At 38.9% G+C, this 27,317-nt stretch overlaps 2 protein-coding genes across 5 annotated transcripts in view; both read left to right on the plus strand.

Annotated features, from left to right (window-relative positions):
- LOC149117266 (uncharacterized) lies at positions 1-24,589 on the plus strand. Of its 4 annotated transcripts, none has more exons than XM_089276947.1 (11): positions 1-93; positions 1,098-1,170; positions 2,737-2,790; positions 3,632-3,697; positions 4,426-4,503; positions 6,480-6,641; positions 7,353-7,430; positions 8,037-8,104; positions 15,891-16,001; positions 20,723-23,591; positions 23,944-24,589. In XM_089276947.1, the coding sequence occupies exons 4-10, from the start codon at positions 3,634-3,636 to the stop codon at positions 23,567-23,569; spliced, it is 3,408 nt and encodes a 1,135-aa protein (XP_089133073.1). In that variant the 5' UTR covers positions 1-93; positions 1,098-1,170; positions 2,737-2,790; positions 3,632-3,633; the 3' UTR covers positions 23,570-23,591; positions 23,944-24,589. The 4 variants fall into 4 exon arrangements, with proteins under 4 accessions (XP_089133073.1, XP_089133087.1, XP_089133080.1 ...); XM_089276961.1 differs by having other exon boundaries at positions 4,429-4,503; XM_089276954.1 differs by lacking the exon at positions 1,098-1,170.
- LOC110048234 (uncharacterized) overlaps positions 1-27,317 on the plus strand; it is a 150,747-nt gene that overhangs the window by 4,421 nt on the left and 119,009 nt on the right. The window lies entirely within an intron of this gene.

A 27,317-nucleotide genomic window follows, 5' to 3' on the forward strand; every position in this document is an offset into this window, starting at 1 on the left:
CTGTAATCTATTCTTCATAGGCTAGCAAGTCATCTGAGACCATCTCAATCATAGTTTTCTGTCTGATCAGCTGAGGTGAAGGTCTGAGTTGAGGTACGTATTCGATACATAATAGATGCATAATCTTTGTTGACGCATTTTGAATCCATATGCCTTGTCTTTATTGTAGATCTGATTTCTCCTGAGGAGTAAAGCATTCAAATTTTGCTCAATATTTAAAAATGCTGCTGTTGTATGTGTTTTTTCTCAACGTTACTCAGTCATTTGTATAAAATATCCAGAAATTGAGACACTGATCACTTGATATCACTGCAGTTTATTAAAGGTCATTCAACTTCCCGTATCAAACGTGCTTTCCGGCCTCAACTTTATAGCCGAATATTCAATTGTTTCGTATTCACTTTTAAAAGGGCGACTGTGTGTGTTTCAAAGGGGAAGGAGGCAAGTTAGGTGATCTTAGTGGAGCTATGTCATCTGTGACTTTTAGCGGTGGTAATGTGTGTTTTGTTGATGACGTTACTCGCTGGTGACAGAAAATTGCTCATTGTCACGATATTAATCCTTAAAAGTAATCAAGTGTGAAAAAGAAAATGTCTGAACGAGAACAGTAAACTGTGATAGACTTGCGCTGTTGTAGGGGTTTTTGTGATATTCGCGAAGTAGCTTGCGAAGAAACTGTCTTTACAGCTCTTCTTAGCAGGGTGAGGTAAGGGAGAGCATCAGGATGTGTCATGGATTGGCATAACTGATAGTCATTTGGTGTTTAAATGCTTGCGCAATAAAGTTGTATTCGTAATCAAAGATGAAAAACTAACAAAAAATCAAGTAATTAATATACAGGCGACTTTTCGAATCCTTTCTTTTACACTATTTATCACGTGTACAAACCAGATTAATACTATGAGGCCACGAGCCAGATGCGCTGATCTTTTATGGAATGAGGGAAAAACCCCTATTTGATTATTTGTAATTCAACTTTTGGTTTTGCTGTCAGTCATTTTCTATACACGGTAAGGACCTAGTCGATTCAGAAACTCAGACTTTTCCAATGTTTCTCAAGGACTCGTGTAGTAATTGCTGTAATCTGTTCGCCATAGCCTAGCAAGTCATCTGAGACCATCTGAATCATAGTTTTCTGTCTGATCAGCTGAGGTGAAGGTCTGAGCTGAGGTACGTATTCGATACATAATAGATGCATAATCTTTGTTGACGCATTTTGAATCCATATGCATTGTCTGTATCTTAGATCTGGTTTCTCGTGGGCAATGAAGTATTCAAATTTTGCTTAATATTTCAAAATGCTGCTGTTGTGTGTGCTTGTTTCTCAACGTTACTCAGTCATATGTATAAAATATCCAGAAATTGCGACACTGATCACTTGATTTCACTGAAGTTTATTGAAGGTTATTCAACTTCCCGTATCAAACGTGCTTTCCGGCCTCAACTTTATAGCCGATGATTCAATTGTTTCGTAGTCATTTTTCGAAGGGCGACTGTGTGTTTTTCAAAGGGAAGGAGCCAAGTTAGGTGATCTTAGTGGAGCTATGTCGTATCCGACTTTTAGCGGTGTTAATGTATAAGCTGTCTAAATGCCCCGGGGTGGGGACGAAGAATGAGGGCAAATGTCCCGCCCCTGGGATCGTCGCCTTCCAACACTTCTGCAGTTTTTTAATTAATCAGTGAATAAAACGGTCAACTGTTCAGTATTTTAATGCAACGGTAAGACGTCAAGGACAACAGTACGTGTTAGTTGATTCTGGTTATATTAATTTCTTTATTTGTTTTTAACAGTTTGCTAGGGGATAGCTTGGATTGCGGCGGCTAGTTTTGAATGCGAAATGCGAAATAGTCGTGTTCACGGCAGTGATTGTTTTGTGATAAACAAAATATAGTTCACCTTGTCGCTTACATTTATATGCTTACAAGTAATGAAGAAATATCTAAAATTGAGAAAACATACCTTAAAAAACATTTGCAAGTTTCTCTAGTCCCTGACGGACAAGCCATTGTTCGACAAATGCCTCGTCTTTCCCAATGAACTCATCCATGGCACTTTCCAAAACACGTTTGTCGAATGCCCGGGGGTCGCCCCGGGTAAGCAAATGCCCAGCTCCCGGGCCGCGTTAAAATTGCGGATGCCCCACCCCCGAGACTGACAACGTGAGCAAATGCCCCGCGGTTGCCCAGGGGGGGATGGGCACTGCTGGAATTGACTGATGCATAAACTGTGATAGACTTCCGCTGTTCTAGGGGTTTTTGTGATATTCGCAAAGTAGCCTGCGAGGAAACTGGCTTTACAGCTCTTCTGAGCAGGGTGGGGAGAGGAGAACAAGGGGAACTAGTCAGCATGTGTCACGGATTGACATAGCTTATAGTCATTTGGTGTTTAAACACTTGTGCAATAAAGTTGTTTTCGTAATCAAAGATGAAAAACTAACAAAAAATACCAAGTAATCAAGTAAGTAACATACAGGTGACTTGTCGAATCCTTTCCCATACACTATTCATCACGTGTACACGCCAGCTTAGGTCACGAGCCAGATGTGCTGATCTTTCATGGAATGAGGGAAAAACCCCTATTTGATTATTTGTACTTAAACTTTTGGTTTCACGTTCAGTCGTTTTACAATGCATGGTAACGTACGTTTTGCAGAAGTTTCGAAGATTCAGAAACTCAAGCTCCTTCAATGTTTCTCACGGACCCGTGCAGTAATTGCTGTAAACTTTTCTCCATAGGCTAGCGAGTCATCTGAATTATAGTTTTCTGTTTAGCCCAGCTGAAGGCCTGAGGTAGGTATTCTATATGATTATTGCTTAGCTCTCTGATTTGAACCCTCTGTCGAGATAAAAAAAAATATACAACGGACGACAGCGAAGATGCAGAATTGCAGTCTCCTTCGCCGGTATTAAGAATGCATATGCAAAACGTTTAGTCAACCGTGTTTACTGAATTTGTGGGGGGGGGGGGGGTGGGGGGGCGCTGGTGCAAACTTTCTGCGTGTTCGAAGAAATACGTTTTGACTTCTTTCTTTAATCTTACCTCTTTTACGCCTGATTGTCCGTGCCGATGTAAATGTTATGAATCAAGGTAAAAGTAACTTCTATTTCGGTTTTGTGTTTGAAAACGACCACCTTAGTTAAGTATAAACTCTTACTTGTGACTTCTATGCAGGTCAGGCAACCGTTACAATCAAAACTTGGCCTTTCTTGCCAAAGGCTAAATACAATTTTTTGACGGCTCTGCTGGAAACTTTCATCGTGCTCTTATAGAACGTTCTGTCACGTGTACTACGGTCATACTTTCGTATGGTCACGAGGCACATCGATGTTTTAAATACTAGGTGCACCCCTATCGCCTGACCTATTTTTACTATTGTAGAAATCAGCGCTCTAGAATTGTTTCCCTTGTACACGCTCTTAACAAGCAAATTGACATCTTTGTAACTGACCGAGTCTGGCGGGCTGCTGTCATGAAAGATTATTGAAACGGGATTGTTTGACTTTAAGCAAGTTCAAGACAGTCATGTTCATAAATGGTGTTTGGTAGTGAGGTTTAGAAAAAGACTAATATGGCTAGATTCGATAATGTGAACAAAAAGAATACGAATATTTGTTTTCCTTTGTATTTTAGTCATGGCGGAAAGTGAAATTAAGTCACGTGAAGCAAAAGTGAATTTTGATGAAGATGTTTTAGCAGGTAAGAAGGCAAAACTGGATATACATTTGACAAGAAATGGAGTATTTATCGTCAGTTTCAGTGTGCGGCTGGTGTAAACGTATGAAATATTTCAAAGCAAACTAACTGGTTTTAAAATAGTCGTGGAACTTGAAGCGCAATGTTATCTTGGAGTGAACAAGGTCTACAATGCAGACTGTGGAAATCTAATATCATCCACTGTAATTTACGAGGCTTGGATGCCCTTAATACCTGGAAACGGTAAAAAAGAAAAATAACTTAAGATGTAATGAGGCGAAACAAGACAAAAGACAGACCCCAGACCTTCTTTTACAGAACTATTTTGCTGCTTTGCAACGTTATTTGTTAGTAATTGTCATTAATGTTAATTGTGTTTTAAGTTATTGCTGGTAGTTATGAAATAGAGCAGCTTTCAATTGAGTATCGTTACTAAACCTAAACCAAAGTAATCACTCTAGCCAATTACAAAGGTCACAGACAATCCAGTGAACCAATCAAAACTAAGTAAAAACATGTAACTGAAGCAAAGCGCGGGAAAACGTGTGCGAACGAATAAGGATTGGTTTTGGTTTCTCTTCTGATTGGCTGTAAAAGTGGCACAAGTTTCTTCAGCCAATCGTGTAGGGTATAGTTATACAAAACCAATTACTTTTCAACACTCAAATGAAAACCGCTCTATAAAAGAGTTTTTCAATAAAAAAGTGAAGTTTCCTTTCCCGACGTATTAGCAGTCATAGCCCAAGGCCCAGCTCCAGGCCCAGGCCCTTCTGATGAAAAACTTGATTTTGATCATGATACTCTAAGAGGTAAGAAAATAAATGCCGATTAGTTTATTATATAACACATTAGTAGTTTTACACCAAATCGAACCTGTTGGGTAAGTTTTGGTGGGAGTTTGAGCCATTCGCCATTTCCACATCCCCCTTAATACACCTTGTTTGCTCCCCAAAATTTTGCATAAGTATTGGCTTCAGTTTCTCTTGGGACGACTGTAATACCCAGGAGAGAGGGGAAACAAAGGTTACGCAGAAATTTGGGGGGCAAACAAGGTGTATTATGGGAGATGCGGAAATGGCCAATGGCTAACGAACGAAGCCCCGCGGTCAGCGGTTGGATCGCCGGGGGAACCCTTGGATAACAAAAAATAATAATATTTTTTTGATTAGTTATTGACGAGATCATACGGGCTGCCATATCGCCGAAGCTGAAGTGTACCAAAAAGGTACAATTAAGCATTTAAGTGGTACTATGAAGAAAATCGCATCCTTCCTATTTAAGCTATTTTTAAAACTTAGACAAGTAGTCTTTGCGAGAAGAAAAACGCTGTTTACTATTTTCAAATATCTCTTTTCGTTCCAGAGACATTCAAGTTTTTAAGATATGCAAATTGGCTAAGTGGTGACGTCATAAACTCAACCATATTTTGATCAAATGTGCTGAACAAAGATATCTCAGCTAGGTTTAATCAGTAATGTTTGATTCTTGGCAGTACGATTCTAATATAGGTGCTCCACAATATGAACCTAACATATTTGTTACCATGGCAACATACTGGTTCCAGGTCTCCCTGATATTGAAGGCTTTTCTGGCCATCTGTAGCGTTCTGTATTGATATTTGCCAATGGTACCGGATCAATATGATCTAGCTGGCATATAAATATCTTAGGTGGAGTTCATGGCCTTGTTTAACGTTTTTCGAACTAAAAATCACTAAAATATTGAAATTAGGCTGGAGGGAACTGGAAAAGAGTGGGTTTCAGTGGGAACTGAAACTATTATAGTCATAAGTGCGTTGCATGTAGAACAAATAGCTTACCAAGTTTCAATGGTTTTTGCTGCAATTGGACCGAGATAGCTCTACTTACATACTTGATGTAATATTTGGTTGAGTGTATGACGTCATCAGTCCTCTCATTTGCGTAGTTAACACATTTTCAAACTTTTAAAAACATCACCAGAACTAATGCAGATATCTGCATACGGTAAACGGTATTTTTAATCTTTCGTAGAATTCTATGATTAACCTAAAAATTCAAGGGGCAAAAATTTGATCATAGTACCACTTAAACTGTATTTTAATTCGACCCAAAAGCTGGCCACATCAGATCGTTAATCAGTGATTTCATATCTTGTTTTTCCTTTTAACAAAAGAGTAAATCATTAACCGTTTGGTTTACATGTAAAGCTTCACCGAGATGCAAACAACTGTTCACGTTGACCACTTTTATCTTCCACTACGTAGTAGTGTAGCAAGACTGGGGTGGACTTAAGGCTGGTTTACACTAGCGCATTCCCATAAGCATAAACCGACATACGAAGATGCAGCAAGATGATGATAATTAGCGCCTTTTCCCAGACAAAAGTCGCAAATTATCAACATGTTACCGCGTTTGCGCATGTCGGCTTATGCTTATGCGCTAGTGTAAACCAGCCTTTTTCGATAAAATACCTTACAGATTTGATATTTAAATTAAAATGGTAACTACTGCAACAAAGTGACAACTCACAGACCGTTTCACAGAAAAGAACTTAAAAGATTTAAATGTTATTTTATTCAGACGTGTTTTTCAGGGTTAAGTCAGGCTCGGATATAAAATCTAGTAATACATAATGTTAGCTGTGCATAGCTGTGTTCTCCTCACGTTCACCTAACTCCTTGCGCCAAAGTGGCGCATAAGACCTGTCTCACTCTGCAAGAAAATGGACAATGTAATGGAAACAAATTAAACAATACTTAGCCGAACAAAATAAGTTGCTAATCAAATCTGTTTTGCTTTTTCAGCGATAGCAGAAGTCTATCAGGAGGAAGGTGACAAAGAATTCGCAAGAAAAGAAGTTTGTAACGCGATATACTTCTACACAGAAGGAATTTATGTGAACTGTAAGGATTTCCAGCTGAATGCCAAGCTGTACAGCAACAGGGCAACAGCGTATTACCATTTCGGTAAGATTTTGATCTTGTCAGTTTCAAATTTACCCAACAATCAAAAGAAGTTGTTGCTTTCTTTGCGTTCAGCCTTTCAATGATTATAATAGAAACTATCATTTGAACAGATTATATTGGGAAACTAACTTTCCGGGGAAAACTATTAGTCCATAGAAATAAATACTTAATTGTCAAGTCAAGAGAGATGCTAAGTGATGCTGCTGTATAAAAAATATGTTAATTGTATTTGGAATGTCCCTACTATCAATCTAAGACGAGCTTTGACAAAGGTTGCAATTCAGCTTGCTTCAGGCCATGGTAATCCAAAACCTCCTTGGTCTGCTGTTTAGCTTGTCTTGTTTTATATTACCCTCAGATCTAATTTACTCTGCTGTGTTGGCGAAGAATCGTTCAAGTTTTACTCTTTCTCAGTATTAAACCTAATTAAAACGCAACAGTTTTATTCCCTACTGCCCGGTCGTTTGTTCCCATCACCCGATGACTCCCCATAACGTGCCCTTGGAGGTTTGAGTTATTGGGAGTCATCCGTATTTCAAGGATCGGAACAGATCCGTTGCGTGCCACTAAGTTGAGAGGGGTCTGAACATTGAAAGAAGACACGCACATTGCATATCTCTACAACCTCGTGACCTCTTATCGTTTTCACTTTTTCGCTACTTCTTCGTCTTCTGTACAGAAAATTTTTTTTTTTTCAATTCTGTTACTCAGGGAATTTCCACGAGGCCCTGAATAATGCAACGGCTGCAGTCAATTTGGAAACAACTTTGATTAAGGCCATAGAAACAGGTAAAATCCTTGACTCAACTAATTTACAACATGAATTTTACAATAACTGCAGAAATTATCGCGCGCTCGTTACGTTGGCTAATTTTTGATGTCAAGAAGCAAACAGACGCCTTAATTTATAACTTATGCGATGTTGATGCGACGAGCAAAAGCGGCTGAGCGGACAATTTGACGATTTATTATTGTAAAAAACAAATTGACGCCAGTTTTTCATGCGTCTGTCCTGTCGTTGACAATAAATTTCGTCATAACATTGTCAAAGTAGCTAGTCTGTGGATCCACTCGGCTATCACCTCGTGGATCCACAGCTATTTTGACAATGTTATGATGAAATTCATGATCAATAACAGGGTAGACGCATGAAAAACGGGCTTCAATTTGTTAAATGGAAAGCAGCTTTCGTATCGAATTCTTCAAATGCAAATGACATTAATATCTTTTCAGCAATATTCCCTCGCATGAGCCTCCATTTCAAGCTATTTCGAGTTCAATACCAAATTACGAATATGGCTTTTTACAAGAATAAATCAGGTTTTGGGTGTTTCCACCTGTGCATTAATATTGTAGATAGTATTTTGTGACCTGATATTAAATTATTTGTTGCAGGTGCAAGTGCTTGTGAGCACCTACAGTGTTATCGAGACGCCATGTCGTGGTGTGAGAAGGGATTGGCAGTATCCTTTATAATATCAATTATTCATGTTCTTTGCCAGCTGTAAAAGGAACTATCATGATACCTATAGCGATTCCAGCGAAAGTTGTTAAGAGGTAAATTACAAAAAGCTGTGTTGTCTCTGCCTTATATATATGCCGCTAAAATCCCGCTAAGCATAATGAGGCGTCAAGAAGTCTTACAGCCGTGGTTATGGTAGCTTCAGGCTATTTACAAAAGTCACAATGATTTCAAAGTAAATTGTAATTGCAAAAACCTAAGGCTTCCATCAAACCCCTTCTCCACTGTACAGTCTTGAAAGAATGAGTTGTTACTTCAAGGGGCAACTTGATTGAGATTCTCATCAGGAGAAACGAATAGCCATCTCCGACTTAAAGGAAGAATAGTTTTAGGAAATAATATAGAGTTTGAAAGCCAATTTTTATACGCTCAGTTGCTTGGCAACCCAGAGAACAACTTAGAGATTAAATTGTGTAATTGTAACAAAAGTGAAATGTTGCTTTCTCGAAAATTATTAATCTACACACTATTTCTAGGCTGCCTTTTCTTCAGATCAACAGAGCCGCCATTTTCCTAAAGGTTTACCAAGATGACTTTGCTGTGATTTTTTTCTCGCACTGACTTTCACGTGAGGTCAAATCCCTTTGTACTCCAACGTGCCAAATTCTCATTCAAATTTCCTACAAAAAATATCCTTTGATTCTTACAGTCTCGAAATAAGTCACTCATTGGATAACTATGCCGTGCACAGTATTCTTCGCCTGTTAGGTTTGCTAGTTTACATTAATTTCTACCCGCCCACGTTACTTACCAATTTCAGTTTATTACATAGCAATTGATAGATTAGTGTTTCTTAAAGATATCTGTTGTTTACTAGCTGGGAGGTCCGTATAGTGAATCAAAGGCCCTATGCCTGGGCTGTCTCGTGTCACTTGTGCGAAGAAATCCACTGCCAAACCAAACAAGTGTAGTGCAAGCGTAACACTAGATCAACTAGACAGGATACATTTTCACCTCCGTTAATTTTACGGATAAAATTTGACAAGGGCCGATTCGACCCTTATTGTTAACAGTAGCGCATTTAGGGGAGGGGGACGGGAGGCCCGCCCCCACCCCACCCCCCACCTTATTTTGGGTGAAAAAAGAATCGCAGAAGGAAGAAAACCCGGCAGGGCAAGCAAGAAAAACAAAAACGAACCCCCCCCCCTTAGCTCAAAGACTGGATATTGCCCCCCTGCCCCCCCCCCTTTAGCTCAAGGTCTGGATCCGCCACTGCTGTTAATTAACTTTTGTAAGTTATACCTGTTCTCTTCCTCTCGGAAAGTATGGATCATGCAATAGTTTTAAATCGGCTCATTGCAATCCCTAGATTTTCCATGTCTTCCATTTCAGGAATGTTCACGCGGCTCTGTGTTTAAGACAATTTAAGCTTAAGGGCCCATTAACCGATATTTTCGAGCCGTTGCTAAGGAAAATTTATTCTCATATAACCTCATCATTTTTAGTTATTTCAGAGTTATTTCATGTGTTTTAACCTTTTCATGATCAGCAGCACTAGTGATGACGTCTTCAGGCAACGCCCATGGTCACGTGACTAATACTGAAAAAACGCGAAGGCTCCCAGGCAAATTACATTACCGAGATTTTTTTCATTGATTTAATATTTTAATTTAAATCTTCATTACGCTATGAATAGATTTTGTTTCATTTCTAAAAGGTCAGATTTTGAGAGAATTTCAAAATATTAAAAGTTTGGTAATTTTCTGAAAAAAGCATGATTTCGAAAAAGGAATGCATAGCTATGTTTCCAGCGTTGGCTTTAATCGAAATCCGTCCAAAAACGCTGGATTTAATGAAAAACCGCGTTTCCTTTAGCATTTAACGAAACCGGAAGTGCGCCCGATATATATGGGAAGTTACCCTATCAGCGCGTGCGCAATTTACACTACCAGCGCTCTTCGGTAAGATCAAACACAGCTACACGGAGTTAGTTTTTCTCTTTCTATTGCTCTTGTTTTTCTTTTTTCTCATATTTTGTCTTTGCTTGTACTTCTGTTACTTTGCATTTTGTGAAACACAAAGAAAAACATATAAAATGTGAGCGAATTTGGAAGTTATTGAGTTGTTTTTATTTTCCGCGCACAGGCTGACGTAAGTAACCGGAAGTGAAATTTCACCTCCTTAGCAACGCGCGCGAGCGCGCGCATAAATCGGTTAATGGGCCCTTAAATCTGTTGTTTGTTGTTATATTTCATGGATTGAAATGATACTAATATCAGAAGAATCGAAAACCAGTCAACGAGAATAAGTTCTGGGTCAGAATTCGCGTATTGCTTCAAAGTTTAGACTGTGTACATCAGGATGTACACGGGCTACTGCCATGCTAAGCCTGAAATGTAAAATAAGAGATATGCAAACGTCACACTTTCGGAAGCATTACGAAGCCAATTCGGTCTGACCTGATGCCCTGATCTGACCATGGTGGTATATATACAGGAAGATATTGATCACAAACCTAACAATTAATTTTTTGCCAGTTAAGGTTACAGTATACCTTCAGGGGTGTCTCGCGCGCAAGCGATGTAGCGCGTGCAGTTTAAGCTGTAGGTACCGGAACCCCTATATCAAATTAAAGCTTATGGGGCTGGCTATCAAACTATACCAAGAATTTTGAAAGGAAATGAATTATCGAATTTTTCACGACCACTAAATGCGAGCGCCCGAATCACCTTTCGAAAGCTACAAGTCAAAGCGAATTTCGTTTTTCGCCAATTTAATTTTTTCCTCGGTTTCAGGGCCCAAAGCCCTTAAAAAACGCGTCTGCGTTTTGGCATATTCAATTGCAGTAAGAAGTTACAGAACATTTTCGAAATAGGATTAAAAAAATGTGGAGTGATCGTACAAAAATCGCTCTCGAAGAAAAAGTATTTCGAAATTAACAATTCCCAGACACGCTTTTGTAGTTTATATGTTAAACTAGCCACTGTCCAAATTTAAGAGCAATTGAACAAATTCCCTTTGAGTTATAACTCTTTAAAGTGTCTGCCTCAAGTGAAAACATTTATTCGAGAAAACAGCGCTAAGAAAAATTTTCTGCTTCGCAAACAAACTCCGCCCACAAACGCCTTCAACTGGGTTCTCAGATAACTAAGCCAATCAGTGCAGAGAAAGTTTACTACCGTTAACCTCCTGGTGAAATTTACGCGCGAATCTCTAAAAAACTCTTGTGTTTCGCAATGCGCTCAAGGAACCGAAGGCAGAGAGATAATTTTTCTGTAGCTCGTTTTTTCTTGAAGCTGGTCTGGCAAAATGGAGAAGACTAAAAAGGATACGAACGCTAGAGTGGCTGAGCGAAGGAAACAAACACAAGAAAGCGCGGAGAGAAACTGTGTGTGGGCAACTGTGCATGGATAATATTTCAAATGGTCTCAATGAGTCCGACGATTCGTCGATATCGGACTCATCAGAAGAGTCTCTGTCAGCATCCCTGTTATTGCTGTCAAGTTCCGAAATTTTTACAGAACCTTTCTTTTCTCTTACCACGGATATTTGCCCGCCTTATACGATAACTATAGCTTCATCCGCGTGGCGAACTTTCGCTTCTTCACTCATTGATGTATTTTCATTCGTTCTTCGCTGTTTTCGCTTTTTCGAACTGGTCCATGGTTTAAACGTGGTCTATGTTTACTTATAACTTAATAGAGACACGCCTAATACTGATCAACTGAGTAGTCAATTCGTGACATCCATATAGGTAATTCCCGCGAAAATCGTCTCGGTTGATTGCATACGCGCTATAGGGCTGTCAATCAAGAGGTAAACTTTTACTTCCGGTGAAAACATAAAACCACCATTTCTCCGCCAATATTTAGCCTTTTTCAAAAATTTTTTTCAGAAATTAGAGATTTTTCTTCGACCACTATTTTGACCCAAAAATCCAAATTTGAAGAAAATTGCCGACCCGAAGGTATACTGTAACCTTAAACCGGTCTGCTTATTCGCAGAAAATGCATCTTAGAAGTTAGTTTTTTAATCCACTCATTGTCATCTTTAGATTTTTTTTCTTGCGTGACTGAAATCCGTCACTTCAGCATTTTCAGCCTCTTATTTGTTGTCAAATTTGATTTAAGCGCATGTTAGTTGCGTGAACCAAGGGCTCGGACACTAACAAAATAAAACGCTAAAAACGGCCTGTCAAAAATAGCTACAAACTTTTGAGTAGTCTCCACGCTCTTCATCCCAGTCCCCGCGAAAAATCAATAAGGAAAGTGTCTTAAATCTGTACAGCGTGGTTGAAACTCGTATTTCCAAAATCAATAGGCGAATCTTTGCTGACGTCATTGTTTACATTTTTCGTCATTAACATACGACTTTCCGCATAGAAGGCATCATGCTAGACACGATTTTACTAGAGAAACTTTAAGAGCTTGTGAAACTTAGTAAGTGGTGAAATTTCTGGCTCTTTGGGTGTAATATTCGAGGAGAAATTGGCTTTCAAAAACATCAAAATTTCTTTGTGGCAAAAGCGTTAATGAGCCCATACATTCTTTGTAAAATTTTTGAGCCTTTACGTGTAAACCCTCGTCGCACAAAAAGTATTCAATACATCGCGTATTCAATACATTCCTTGGGACAGTTAATGGTGCTGTGCCCTTTCAATATTAAGTATTAATCTCTTTGTAGCTCCATCAGAAACTGTATCGCTTATGGTAATGAGGCAAATATTGTAAACAAAGATTCTCCTGTAGCACCAAACGTCGTCAATTGACCAATTGTCCACGTGACTAAAGTCACGTGGACACGAGGATATGGAGGCGAGCGAGGTCTTGAAAATGCTTAAATTTTGTGCAAACTTTGAAGTTGTACTACGAAAACAAACTCTGTCAGTTGTTGGGAATCACTTGAAATCAGGCTTTTACACCGTAAATTAAATAGTAGAAAGCGAGGAAGTTCGTTAAGTGCATTCAACAGAAACTCTCTCAAATACACCAACGATCAGAGAGGTAGCCTCGACTGAAATTGACCCGTTTTTTAGTGAAAATAATAGGTCGAGAAAAACACAAGATGATGCACCATCACAGTGCCGACTTACAAACAACAAAACAACTCTCACAAACAAAGCACTTGTTTGAATTTACTTACGGTGACTTTCCTCGCCACTTTTAAGTGAATGGAGATAACACTGCAGCGGCAGATCCAGACCTTGAGCTAAGGGGGGACCCAGGTTTTGTTTTGATTGCCTTGCCGGCTTTTCTTCTTTCTGCGGTTTCTTCTTTCTTTACCCAAAATAAGGGGGGCCAGGGCCCTAGATCCGCCACTGCCTTGTGTTGATAAATCGTCGATGGAAGTGTACAAAAGGGCAAAGGTTGACGATTACAGTTAGTTCACTCACGAAAATTGATCAACACGACGATAACACCCGATATGAAGACGTTACCGAGACCAAGGTTAGAGATAGGAAAATCCGGACCAGGCTAAAAAATCAATCAGATTGTAGGATTCGTTACCGTGCCCTCTTCATATAAATAATACTAGTAATAATCATGGATTAGCTGAGTGCGTTCGAGTCAATACAGTTAAAACCTTTGGATACTGTCTTCAGAATTAATATTACTCTTGAAGCCGGATTTATTTTTGTTGATTGTCATGACGAACACATATTTTAATAATAATAGTGTTCACTTCTACACCAAAAGAACACTTAATTGTAATACTTACACAAATTCATGATAAATGAGGTGTTTGGCACACTGTTCATGAACTGGTATGTAAAACTAGCACACACACAAGATCGGGTTTCAAGTCGACATCGCTTATTTAAAGTTGAATAAATAAAGGGCCAAAATATTAAAAAAATATCAACAAAAAGAACTCGACCTGGTGTCTAAAACTGATAAGAAAACAAGAAATTATATTGCTTCATTGCCGTGCGACAAAATGCCCAACAGAAGCCGAGAAAACTGAATAGGGGAAATAAGTTTTAACTCATTGACTTCAGAGGACAAAACGAAAAGTTTCCATTCTTGTATTATATATAACGGCCAACATTTGAGAAAACAAAGGAAAATAAAAGCGAAAGACACGAGTAACAACCAATTTGAAAACAAGAAATGAAATAATTTCTTCGCCGCGTGACGAAACATTACAGCGCTGCGAATGAAAGATTAAAGTTGTAAATCAAAAACGCGACAAAACAAGCCAATTTTTCAGATCAATCGTATTTCAACCGTATTAAATTAGTAACCACTTAGTTCTTTTCTCAGCAGTTCTGTGATAGCTGTATAAGACTCCAAAAAATATATCTGAATGAAACCGAATAAACTAAACAAACCGCGTGGAGGTCGCCGTAAATTAAATATGCAGCAATCCAACGTGCAACAAGTTTCTGTTCACTTTTAAATCCTAAATTCATAAATTCATAAATACACGGAACCAATTGAAAAGAAATTTAAAAGCAAGCTCAATAACAATGAATTTTTATTCACCCGAGGTGAAGAAACCTATGTAAAAGCAAAAAATGTTCAAAATTTTCGCTAACGCGCTTCACTGCACAGCAGCATGTTCAAATTAATTCTTCACACTAAAGCGACAGCTTGAGCTTTTGCCGACGACGTCTCCGACTGTTGCATTCATTTTATCGGCCGTGGCGTTAGCAATCGTTCCAAAAGTTAAATTCAACTTCGAAGTAATACATATGGGTTATTGACCAAGTGTGAGGTCAAGATAGCTGGATATTGGCCAAGTTCTTTTTTGCGTGTTTATGGACTGAGACGGAGTCGAGGTCCATACCCTGGCATAAAAGAACGAGGCCAATGTCCAGTTATCTTGACCGAACAAGCTTGGCCAGTAAAGGATTTATTATATGGCTTTCGGGGAAATTTTTCTTGCGGGACACGGCGGGTAGTCCCGAGCGGGCAAGATAGCTCCATCTTGCCCGCTCGGGTAGCCAATCACAGCGCAGGGTTTGATTCATCTTGCCCGCTCACAGAGCTGGCCATACAATAATGTATATTACTATTTTTGTTTTCTAAAGTCCGGGAAACTGCTTTAACTCCGCGATCGATATTCAGAACTTAACTTACTTGAAAACGTACAACCGATCGTTATGGTTTGAGGACTCTGTACTCGTTGATCTTCCATTCTGAGGCCACGTGAACATTGATTTGTATTTTTCCTTTCTATTTTAAATCTCAAAGCAATAATTTCTCCATGTTATGAGTGAGAACAAGACCTTTGATTTGTAGATTTGGCACGCAACGCGCCATTACCAGTTCCCGGCGGCCAAAAAACTCTCACATGAGATCGAGGCCATTTGTGCAGCAAGCCAGCCAGCCAGGCAGGCAGCCACTCCAAGATGGCGTCCAAACCCTGAAATCATATGGCATCGACCGCGATCGATAACCGCGGGACATTTTAAATCCCCTGGGAATACTATGCGTTCTCCTTCGTCGAACGCAATAAATAATATGAACATAAATAGAAGTTATTAAACGAATTTCTTAGTATATATAACAACTGTCTCCATTGGACGCGAAAATATGCTCGGATATTTGTCCACAGACATTATCAGCTCCGAGAAGCTATTATATAATGTCCCTTGACAAATATCCCAGTATATTGTCGCGCCAAATGTAGGCTATTGTGTTTATTATCCTCCAAATATTTTTCGTAATACGCGCAGTCTTGAAAATCGGGGAACATCACTCGGATATTCCCCAAGCTGGGGGAATATTCAGTCACTTGACCCGTTATATTTTAATTATGTCATGTGCCTTAACCCTAAGCAGATTGACAAGGCTAACAAGACATTACTAGATTTACGAGCCAGGTGTGTTGGAGATCGAGTTAAATTACAAGAAGGAAAGAGCAATCCCGAAACTCTCTCCGTGAAGGGCAAGGTAAGTAATGCTAGAGGAAGATATATTCTCGGCTTTAAAGGGAAGATTAAATAATGCCGGACTTGATATAAGTTGTACAAGAAACCTCTTGTACGGAAACGTGCAATGAAATATACTTCTATTACTCATTATAAAATAACTGAGATACTACGCACGCTCTGATTGGTCAATAGAGTTGCTAAACCTATGTTCTATTGTACCGGTAAACAACGGTTTTCGATCTATGGCAGCTCTACGCGGAAACTAGGCAACTCGGAACTCTAGCGATAACAAATGTAATAAACAGTTTTGCCTTTCGCTGGCTGAGATATCAATAACACGAATATCTTTTCATTCAACATATACACGGAAATTTGCAAGGAAAAACAGGACCAGAAGTTGGTCATATAAAGCTTTATCTTTATCTTACCAACACACCACGGCAAAACTTTTACGCCGACTTCGGTTACGCTTGAGATTAAGATTACGGACGTTTTAAACCCCTATTTCGGCGCTTTCCACGGTCTGTGGAGGACGAAGTCATCTGGGCTTGACTGATCAATTTGGGTTGTCTAAAAAGCAGGGAAGAGATTTCTTTCTATCAGAAATTTTGCGTTCAAACTCAATGGATGCATCCATAACACGATAAATGAATTTGACTTCCACAAGCTTAGCTTTCAAGCAATAGTTTTCATTTAGCAAACTACAGAGAGAAACACGGACTTCATAGCCTCCAGCATAAGTAAATATATTCGGAATAAATTTCGGAGGCAGCGTTTCTGTTACTAACCTTTATTCCATTCGCAAAACTTTGGAAAGTTATCGTTTAAAATTGCGTTGAATCACTTCGCAGCACATGAAGTTTGGACTATTTGCACACTTTTCGTACAGCCTTTTACTTTCGTGATGACCGAGTCCACCGATTCCTTTGAGTGAATTAATATGCTTTTTGCCTTTCACCGATAACCTTTTCCTTTCTTTTCTTAAAGCTTTCTTAGCGTGAAATGTTTTCGTCGCTTTGCTCTGCGGATTTCGTATCCGGGTCGGAGTCTGTGCTTTCATTCTTTCAGTCGCTGTGATTGGTTTGTCGCGTCATGTCACGAATTTGATGACAATAAGCAACTTGATCACGGAAGTACAATAAATTTTCTCCTCATTGACAGACTTTTTCCATAGTTATTTCATAAAAGCGATAGACCACTCTTTCTTTGGGTTCGCCGGCGCAATAAACCACTTGGGAGGTTGGGGGAACACTCGAAAAGTATGTAAATCACGAGCCGTTAGGCGAGTGATTTACAAACTTTTCTCGTGTTCTCCCAACATCCCGCGTAGTTTATTGCGCCAGTAAACCAATAGAAAGAGTGGTCGATTGCTTAATTAGAAGCAAAGAGCTAGCACGAGCTGTTAACGTAACAATGACTCGAGCAAAGATAATTTACAGTTCGAGAATTAAAATAAGACGAAATAGAAAACATCTTTTTGTTTGTATCCGTTTTCTCTATATATACAAGCATTCTGTCACTAATGCTGTTCTCTTTATTGACTACGCTACTTAATATCTATTTTATTTTAGTAGAATTCTAGTATTACACTAATGCAGATGCTGCAATCTGATTGGCTGAGCTACTCATATACTATTGTGGACGTTTTTCCGAAGTTTTTGAACCTTTGATTTCGTTGAAACGTAAAGTTCAATAATGCGTAGAAAAATAACTAGAAACCGTTATTTGCGTTTATTTCAGTCGGAATTCTACTTAAAAAAATTAGATTATTCGCTCTCGATTTCTATGAGGCGATAGTTGACGAGGCAGAAGGCCTCATCAACTATTACCTCATAAAAAATCTGGAGCTCATAATCTAATTGTAGAGTGCGCGTACTCTTGTAGCCTGCGGTTGTTAACAAAGTGGCGGCCGCTTCTTTATCTTTTCGAAGTGTCCGTGAAAAGAACTTAGGTAAAGTTTTTAACAACTTGTAGATTTGTACTCAAACAATTAGATTATTCGCTCTCGATTTGTATGCGTGATAGCTGAGTGGAGCTCAGCCCTCGTCATCTAGCAAGTGATAGAAATCTCGAGCTCATGATGTGATTGTCAAATGGAAACGCAAAAAGGAGAACTTATGCTTGTGCTCACATCAAATGAAAACGCGCTGCTGAAAGCATAAGCATATGAATAAACATCGTCCGCAATCTTTTTTTACTGTATCGAGGAGATAGCGAATGGAAACTACGGTAGTTATCAATTCCGCGATACGTACGTGCTCATCTTTACGTCAATTTGCCAGCGAGAACGTGTATGAAGATGTATGAAGATCTTCGGCAACACTCCGCTCCGCATCACATTTTCACCTCTCTTCACGCTGTTTGGAAATGCGACAAGGCATGGTTTCTACTGGGAGCGACCATTGCTAATCAAACTACTTCAACACTTACAATGTTGGACAATTTAAATTAAAAATTGAGACCACCCCTTGCCCCCATTTTATTGATAGAAAAAATGGTGCGCTTCGGGTTAAGGGCCAGTTCATCAGTGATTAGGGGAGAGGGGTGGTTTTATCTTTTTATCTTATCTTGTAACGAGTACATGTATATATTATCTTACCTTGTGTTTACTATTTACAATTTTTTCACTCTTTATGTAACTATATTGTTAAACTATACAAAGGCCGCATTCAACAAAACGAAGGCATTTTGACGTCTCTCCTCTATGTTAAGGAAGTAAAACATTAAGATTATTAATATTATAACCAACCACTCTTATACAGAAGAAGGGTATATTGATTGGCAGCGCCCTGGAATAATTGTAAGCATAATTATATTTTTTTAATTCTAACATTAGACTTCAAACAAAGCCATCGCAATCCAAGGGCAAAATTAATATACTTTGGTTTTTTTATGGGTTTATTTTATTATGTTTGCTTACACTTTAAGATACTTTTGCTGCTACTTTGCACTAAAACAATAACAAAAGCTACGTACACTACTTACAATACAACAGAGCTATTAACACGACTTGCAGTACAAGACAGCTTCTTCACCCTACTTACTTTTAACAATTATTTTAAGGAGCTTTACATTCGTAATGGCAATACATGTATTTTTCAAATTGCAAATTACCGTTATCTTTAAAATGGCACGTCCTTTTATCAATCTAATGCCTTTTAAAAGCATTAACAGGACAAAATGCGAAGAAGCATCATAAAAGAATACCAGAAACTTGATTTTCTATTCTTAACTTGTAATTTACTTTTGTAGTAAATTCAATCCAGTCAAGATTCCTCGCATTTACCTTGTGATAATGTAGATAATATTTAGCATATAATAAACATAGATTAAATTTTCTAACATTGTTATTACCCTTCCCGCACGCCATACCAAGCAATAATACGTAGTTTCCCGGGAATATTGAGTTGTTATGCATCTCATTGAACTAGTTCAACAGCCGATTGTGAAAAGAAGTTGTTGTACTACAGTTTTGAAATGTTTGAAGAACTGAGTCAGCCTCACCACAGTAGAAACATCTATTATTGTCTGTAATTCCATAGAGACTAAGCTCTTTCTTCGTAACGACAATGCGATCAATTAGTTTAAAGTAAAATTCTCTCAGTTGATTCTCTCTACAAATAGCCTTCACTCTATTAAAGATTTGGTTCCATGGCAAAGCCGTCGGAGCAAAGTTGCGGTCCCATTTTACTGGACCAGTGGCCAGAGGCTTCCGTTCATTGAGAAAAAGCCAATAATAGTCTTTACAGCTAAGTTTCAAGAAGTTGATGGTTAAGACCGAGGATAATTAAAATAGCGTGCTGCCGAATAAAAAGTTGACATTAGGCTTAGCACGCTCCTTGGTGTTTTTCCGTAAGGTGCTCGGGAACGCAGAGATTACTTGCAAATATTTGAAAAAATTACAATTAATTCCATAACGCTGTTGGAACAGTTCAACTGTAAAAAAAAACTACCGTGGGCGTCAATTACATCATGCAGCGTAAAGACACCCATTTCAACGGAATTGTGGTAAAAAACGGTCCTCCCGTTAATGAGGATATCTTTATTATTAAAGAGAATCATCTCTTGTTCATCCTGAGAGTTTTAAACACTTGTTAAGTCCAGGAAAGAAAACAAGATATCCTTGTAGAAGGATGGTATGTCTGAATCCTTTAGAAATTTCTTAACATAGTTGGAGCATAAGAGAAAATTAAAAAAAACCCATATTTTATAAAATAAAATTTTGGAATTGCTGACCAAGTATGATCTTCTTCGTCATCAGTTAAGCGTCCACGTTAAGCGCAGGGACTTAATTTCAACCGCAAACCACCATCGCCACAATCCTGATATAAAACTTCTCTGTTGTTTTTGTCTGTTTTTTTTTCCATAAGAATTGGAAAGGTAGCGATTGGGTTAGAGATGCATATTTGTTTGGAGTGTCATCCATGGAAGCTGAGTAAACAATTTGAGACACTCCCAAACAGAGAACGTTCACGCAAACGCCAAGCTGCAAGTTTTGTCTTAAGATTATCCACTTTCTTAGTAAAGTTCTTCCGTTCATTGCCCATACTATCACACGAAATAAAGATTCCCAAGACTTTCACCGGTTCATTGGTTCAGGCTAGACCTGTTTAACCACCAAAGCGTTGTTTGGAACGGTATCGATACTTTCAGCTATAAATCCCGATTTAGCACTTTGTACACTTTTTGGGTAAATATTCATGCTTTCGTCATTAACTGACATAAGTTTTTGTCTCATAGAAAAATACCACCACTTTACCGAATACTACCAAAGATATGAAAGCTAACACAGAAGAAGGAACCTGTTACATCAACGTTGCCACAGAAGTGGGAGACAGGGCTGGAGAAGGAAGCTCCTATGGTAGTCTTGGCAACGCCTATTACCATCCGGGAGATTTCAAAACAGCCATCGAGTACCATGAACTAGATCTAAAAATTGCTAAAAAAGTGGAAGACAGGGCTGGACAAAGAAGATCGTATGGTAATCGTGGCAATGCTTATCACAGTCTGGGAGATTTCAAAAAAGCCATCGAGTACCATGAACTAGATCTAAAAATTGCCAAAGAAGTGGGAGACAGGGCTGGAGAAGGAAGCTCCTATGCTAATCTTGGCAATGCTTATGACAGTCTGGGAGATTTCAAAAAAGCCATCGAGTACCATGAACGTCATCTAAAAATTGCCAAAGAAGTGGGAGACAGGGCTGGAGAAGGAATGTCGTATGCTAATCTTGGCAATGCTTATGACAGTCTGGGAGATTTCAAAAAAGCCATCGAATACCATGAACTAGATCTAAAAATTGCCAAAGAAGTGGGAGACAGGGCTGGAGAAGGAAGGTCGTATGCTAATCTTGGCAATGCTTATCACAGTCTGGGAGATTTCAAAAAAGCCATCGAGTACCATGAACGTCATCTAAAAATTGCCAAAGAAGTGGGAGACAGGGCTGGAGAAGGAATGTCGTATGCTAATCTTGGCAATACTTATGACAGTCTGGGAAATTTCAAAAAAGCCATCGAGTACCATGAACGTCATCTAAAAGTTGCCAAAGAAGTGGGAGACAGGGCTGGAGAAGGAAGCTCCTATGCTAATCTTGGCAATGCTTATGACAGTCTGGGAGATTTCAAAAAAGCCATCGAATACCATGAATGTCATCTAAAAATTGCCAAAGAAGTGGGAGACAGGGCTGGAGAAGGAAGGTCGTATGCTAATCTTGGCAATGCTTATCACAGTCTGGGAGATTTCAAAAAAGCCATCGAATACCATGAGCTAGATCTAAAAATTGCCAAAGAAGTGGGAGACAGGGCTGGAGAAGGAATGTCTTATGGTAATCTTGGCAATGCTTATCACAGTCTGGGAGATTTCAAAAAAGCCATCGAGTACCATAAACGTCATCTAAAAATTGCCAAAGAAGTGGGAGACAGGGCTGGAGAAGGAATGTCTTATGGTAATCTTGGCAATGCTTATCACAGTCTGGGAGATTTCAAAAAAGCCATCGAGTACCATGAACTAGATCTAAAAATTGCCAAAGAAGTGGGAGACAGGGCTGGAGAAGGAATGTCTTATGGTAATCTTGGCAATGCTTATGACAGTCTGGGAGATTTCAAAAAAGCCATCGAGTACCATGAATGTCATCTAAAAATTGCCAAAGAAGTGGGAGACAGGCCTGGAGAAGCAAGTTCCTATGGTAATCTTGGTATTTGCTTTGAATCTATATGTTCTCTGCAGAAAGCCCTTGATTGTTATCATTCTAGCGTCCGATTGTTCAATGATCTTAGGCAGAATCTGCAAGGTAAAGATGAGTGGACAATTAGCTACCGCAATGTTAATAATGTGGTTTATACCAGATTATGGCGCCTGATTTTAAAACAAGGTGACGTAGTTGAGGCTTTGTTTGCTGCTGAGCAAGGACGTGCACAAGCTCTAAGAGATCTTATGAACTCAAAGTACGAAACTAAAACACCACATACTGGGGAAAAAATGACTTGCGACACATTAAAATGCCTCCCTTCAGATACAGTCTTTATGGCAGTTCACGAAAGAGAAATAATTTTCTGGATTATTCAAAATGGAAAAGATGTTCAATTAAGAAGAAAACAAATCAGTGATAATAATTCGAAGGAAAATGCGACCACAGTGTTGGAGTCTTTAATTCACAATGCTCGTGAGAAAATTGGTGTCAGTATAGGTGGGAGATGCGAAGATCTTTCCACTCACTCATATCCCAATCCTTTAAGAACACTGTATGACGTTATCATTAGCCCCATCAAAGACTTGATTAATGGCAATGAACTGATATTTGTTCCCGAAGGTCCATTATGCTTGGCTCCTTATGCTGCATTCATGGATTCTAATTCAAAGTACTTAAGCGAGTATTTCAGAATCCGGGTCATTCCGTCATTGAATAGTTTGAAACTGATCAGAGATTGTTTACCAGATTACCACAAGAAGTCTGGGGCGCTGCTTGTGGGTGATCCATGCTTAGAGCAAGTTCGTTATTATGGGTTAAAGCTAGAAGAGCTGCCATTTGCAAAGATGGAAGTACAGATGATTGGGAAAATACTCAACACTATTCCCCTCACTGGAAAAGAGGCAACAAAAGCCCAAGTGTTGAGAAAACTCCCCTCAGTTGCTTTGGTGCACATTGCAGCACATGGTAGAATGGAAACAGGAGAAATTGCTCTGGCACCAAGCCCTATGCGAGCATCCCACATCCTTGTTGAAGAAGACTTCTTGCTAAGAATGAATGATGTGATGAGAGTTCAAATGCGAGCAGGACTGGTTGTGTTAAGTTGTTCCCATAGTGGCCATGGTGAGATTAAGGCTGAGGGTGTGGTTGGCATTGCACGAGCCTTCTTGGGTGCCGGTGCTCGTTCTGTTCTTGTGTCCCTGTGGGCAATTGACGACGAAGCCACTGTGGAGTTCATGAAGAGTTTCTACCTTCACCTAGTGGAAGGAAGAAGTTCCAGTGAATCTCTGAACCGCGCCATGAGGTGTCTGAGAGAGTCTGAGAAATTTAGCGAAGTGAAGCACTGGGCTCCATTTGTACTCATCGGTGATGATGTTACCTTGGACTTTGCTAAAGGCGATTAGATGAACTTCAATATATCTAAAGGTACTTAAGTGTTTGTTAAATGTCGAGATGATACAATCGGAAATTAAGTAATATTATTGAAGTTTCGACTTGGTGCACTTTCCTTTGTCACGCACAAATCACAATACTTTGGCACTTCTTGAAAATCTGAGATGACCGAATTAATTTACACGATACGTAAAACGTGTTGCAAAAGTGCAAACTTATTATGTAAAATACTACAATACTTGCGTTGCACGTTTGTGGTCGCCATGACGTTCTTCTTTGTTCCTGCAAGGAAATGAAATTATCAATAGCTTCAGAGAAGGTTAATAAAATGATCAAAGGTTCCAATCAATAGGAGCTAACAGTGTTGCTTTTTCTTACCTTTTAGGTTGTTCAGTGCGTCTATAAATACTGATGGGAGGACTCTTTTGATTTGTTATTACGAGACTGCTAAATACTATTAGCTTTTTTAGTGTACATAGCTAACTGGCCAACATTGAGTTTGCAGGAAAATGCTTTTCTTCTGATTATACAGCATCTGAGTCGTATCATTGTGTATCGTAAAGGCTTTTGCAAACTTAATTTTAAAAATGAATCCCGCGATATTCGAGTCTACTATTTTATCTTACAGACTTGAACATGTTAGTTTATAGGACGGTTTTGAGAATCTTAGAAGTTATCACAAATTAATAGTAAACTCAGGAAATAACAACATTTTAGTCATTTCAGAAAATAAGAGTGTTCAAATTAAATATTCAAAAGTGAAAAGAATAAGTATTTCTCAGAGAACGCCTAGAAGCGAATGTTTGCGGAATTTAGTGGTTGTAACATGGTTACATTGTCATGTGTCGTGTAACGTATTTTGTGCACGTTGTTTGAATTTCTATTGATATCATTTTTTGTTTTACTCTCATGCAATGATTGTGGAACTGCTGAAGATAAGTAACAGTTCTAAAAGGGCCTCACGTTTTCGTACCTTATAATAAAGTTACAAGATTCAAGCTAAATAAACGGAACATATTGTTTAGCGTTCAGCAATTTTACTTCCTCTGTTATAACAGGTACTTTCCAAACAAATATTTGCCCTTAAAATTACCACCAGTTACAGGTAGTTCATCAGGACTACAAGTGGTGGTATCACACATTGCTACAACACAAGTTCCTTTAGCGCTGGGTGCACCTTCAGCTGCGTATTCTTTATATTCCTCTTTGGTCTAACATCCACAATCAAATTCAAAACCGTCCTCTGTCTGGAGACTTTCCACTCCACGCACTCATTTTTCTTCCTCGCAATCCTCGGAAACCATGTTTTTGTCACAACTTTCTTTAGTATTCTGTGCACTCTCCCCTTCTCCAAAGCAATCCAGGTAGTAAATGTGGGCCTCGTGTCGACCGGCAAGTGGAAATAGGAATACATGCCGTCCATGCCTATGCGGTCTACACACAGAAAGTCAAAAAATAAATAAATGAACAAATAAATTTGTTCTACCTCCCAACTCAAATACGTTTTCTGATTTGAGGTGAACGAATCACGTGTCATGGGTCAAAACTCACTAACTCCCTAGGGAAACAACAACTTGAATTTTCGACTTGCATGTGATCAGGGCGTACGCCTTGAAATCACGGTAAATTTATGTGCCACGCGGCGTCAAGCATAATTTTTTTTGCAGTCTGGTTTTATCTTGAGTCTGAAAGTTTAACAAAACACTTAACGACTGGCCCCATCAATGAGTTTAATTGAGGGTCCAGGGATAACAAAGCTGTTTCCCCTAGGGTCAGTCATTGAATGCTTAAAATAAATAGATCAATAGAAAAAAAATAGGTCATAATAGCATGCTGGCTCTAAACCTACTTTAGCACCACCAGGACACCGAATACACTCGAACATATAATGGCTTATAATCTAAGAATATTCACAAGAATATTTTTAGCCTACAATCGGCAGAAAAGTAAGAATATTCAGCCTTGGCCGAAAAAAAATTATTCTTATGACAAAAAGAGCGTAAATAAGCAACTATACTAACCTTTAATAGCCGGGACTAGTCCAAATTTATGGCTGACCAACCCAAAAACCATCAAATGCGGAATTTTCATCATGTTGCTGCCTGGCAACCGAAAGGACACAGAAACTATTCGACGATTTATGACTCAAGAACGTGGACAATTATAAGATTATATCGACTAGATAGACGATGATGTGTCTCCGAGGCGTTAGCGAGTCCAATAATTGTGCCACGTCTATAAAAAAGGTTGATCGAATCTATTTGCTATTCACTTAAGGAAACAATATGGCAGACGATGCTCCTCTAACGATATTCTCTGCGCCACTAATTTATTTCTTATTCTGTCCCCCAAGCCCGTGTTAATAAAATATTGAAAGAATAAACTAAGCGTTATCTTCAGTATTAGACAAAACAGTCAGGAGGACCATTTTGGAGGCGGAAATTCTAGGGAACTAGTATTTTCGAGCCGGCCTTGAACGAAGATTTAAAACACGGACATAAGTCAAATGAGGTAGAAAACCAAAAAACTTGTAAAAGTAATTACGCTTGGGTGGACCTATATGTGAAAGGGCCAGGAAGCAGCTCTCATAACTTTTGACATAAATGGCTTGATAGCCTTTGAGAGAACAATAAAAACAAACAACAGAAACAATGTTCCTGGCCTTAAAACAATAACAGCTACTGCAATAATAAAAGAATGGCAGCTTACGAGAGCTGCTACGTACACTTCTGATGCGAAAAGGACGGCTTGAGATACGTCTCTTAAATGATACAAGTTTGTTTTCGTTCTTTGACTGTTCGTAAGGAACAGTTCAGATGTATATCTGTTTTGGCTGATTTTTGTTGCCCTTCAACAAGCTTATGGGTGGATGGGTCAGGCCGAAATATCTTCTGGACAAGAGCGCTACAGCCGAGCCAAGAGAAAACATTGCTGGAAATGATCTCGTTGTGGTAACAAATGAATGCTTCCGTCATTTTTTGCTATTACTTCGTACGGCCATGCAACTTTAGGCATTGCGCTTTAATTTTGTTTTTCACCGCATGAGTAAAGTGAGTTCCCGTCATTATAGCTCAACTGAAAAGGAAATTTTGATTAAAATTCACTCTTTGACAGAAAGAGTAAGTTAAATGGAACAAAGCTAAACCTAAATGAACTGGATAAAGATGTTATGGGAAGATTCCTAATTTAATTAAGAAATTATCGCAACCTGAATGACCTTTAGTATTGCGTTTCTTCAGCTCTTTTGATGGCTGGCCTCTGCGATAAACTAAATTGTCGTTGCACCCTGCCTGACTATGGCTTATGTATCGGTACATTGCCTTGCTGATGACGAATATTTTCCATAGAAAGAGCAACTACCAATGACAAAAGGATGTTAAAGAACCAGTTCCAGGCAATAAACAATATAGGACGATATAAGATTATTCTATCTAATTTTTTAGTCTTTTTTGTCCCGCGATTCCCAAAAACCGTAGAATATCAATATCAAGCCTTCAGCCGTAACTATATTTTGTACCATGCCATAGAAAATACAGTGGCCAGCACAATCAATACGAGATACGCGCTGTGGACGATACGAAGGTTGAGTGTAATACCGTCGAGTATTTTCTATGGCATGGTATAACGGTTAACATATGCGTGGAGAGATACTTGTCAAGTAAGGTTTTGAAAAATCTAAAATACGTTTGATGTACAGCTATTTCAATTAACGTTGTCGGATAAAAGCGTCAAGCCTAAACAAATTTGCACGTGAAATAT

The sequence above is a fragment of the Orbicella faveolata genome, unplaced genomic scaffold (assembly GCF_042242905.1).
Source record: "Orbicella faveolata isolate gen_17 unplaced genomic scaffold, um_ofav_v1 contig_12, whole genome shotgun sequence".
NCBI classification, from domain to species: domain Eukaryota; kingdom Metazoa; phylum Cnidaria; class Anthozoa; order Scleractinia; family Merulinidae; genus Orbicella; species Orbicella faveolata.

Excerpts from the sequence above, each read along its gene's own strand:
- LOC149117266 (XM_089276947.1), top strand. The coding sequence starts at position 3,634 with ATGGCGGAAAGTGAAATTAAGTCACGTGAAGCAAAAGTGAATTTTGAT. Across the intron at positions 3,698-4,425 it reads TGATGAAGATGTTTTAGCAG|CAGTCATAGCCCAAGGCCCA; the intron begins GTAAGAAGGCAA and ends CCGACGTATTAG. Across the intron at positions 6,642-7,352 it reads AACAGCGTATTACCATTTCG|GGAATTTCCACGAGGCCCTG; the intron begins GTAAGATTTTGA and ends TCTGTTACTCAG.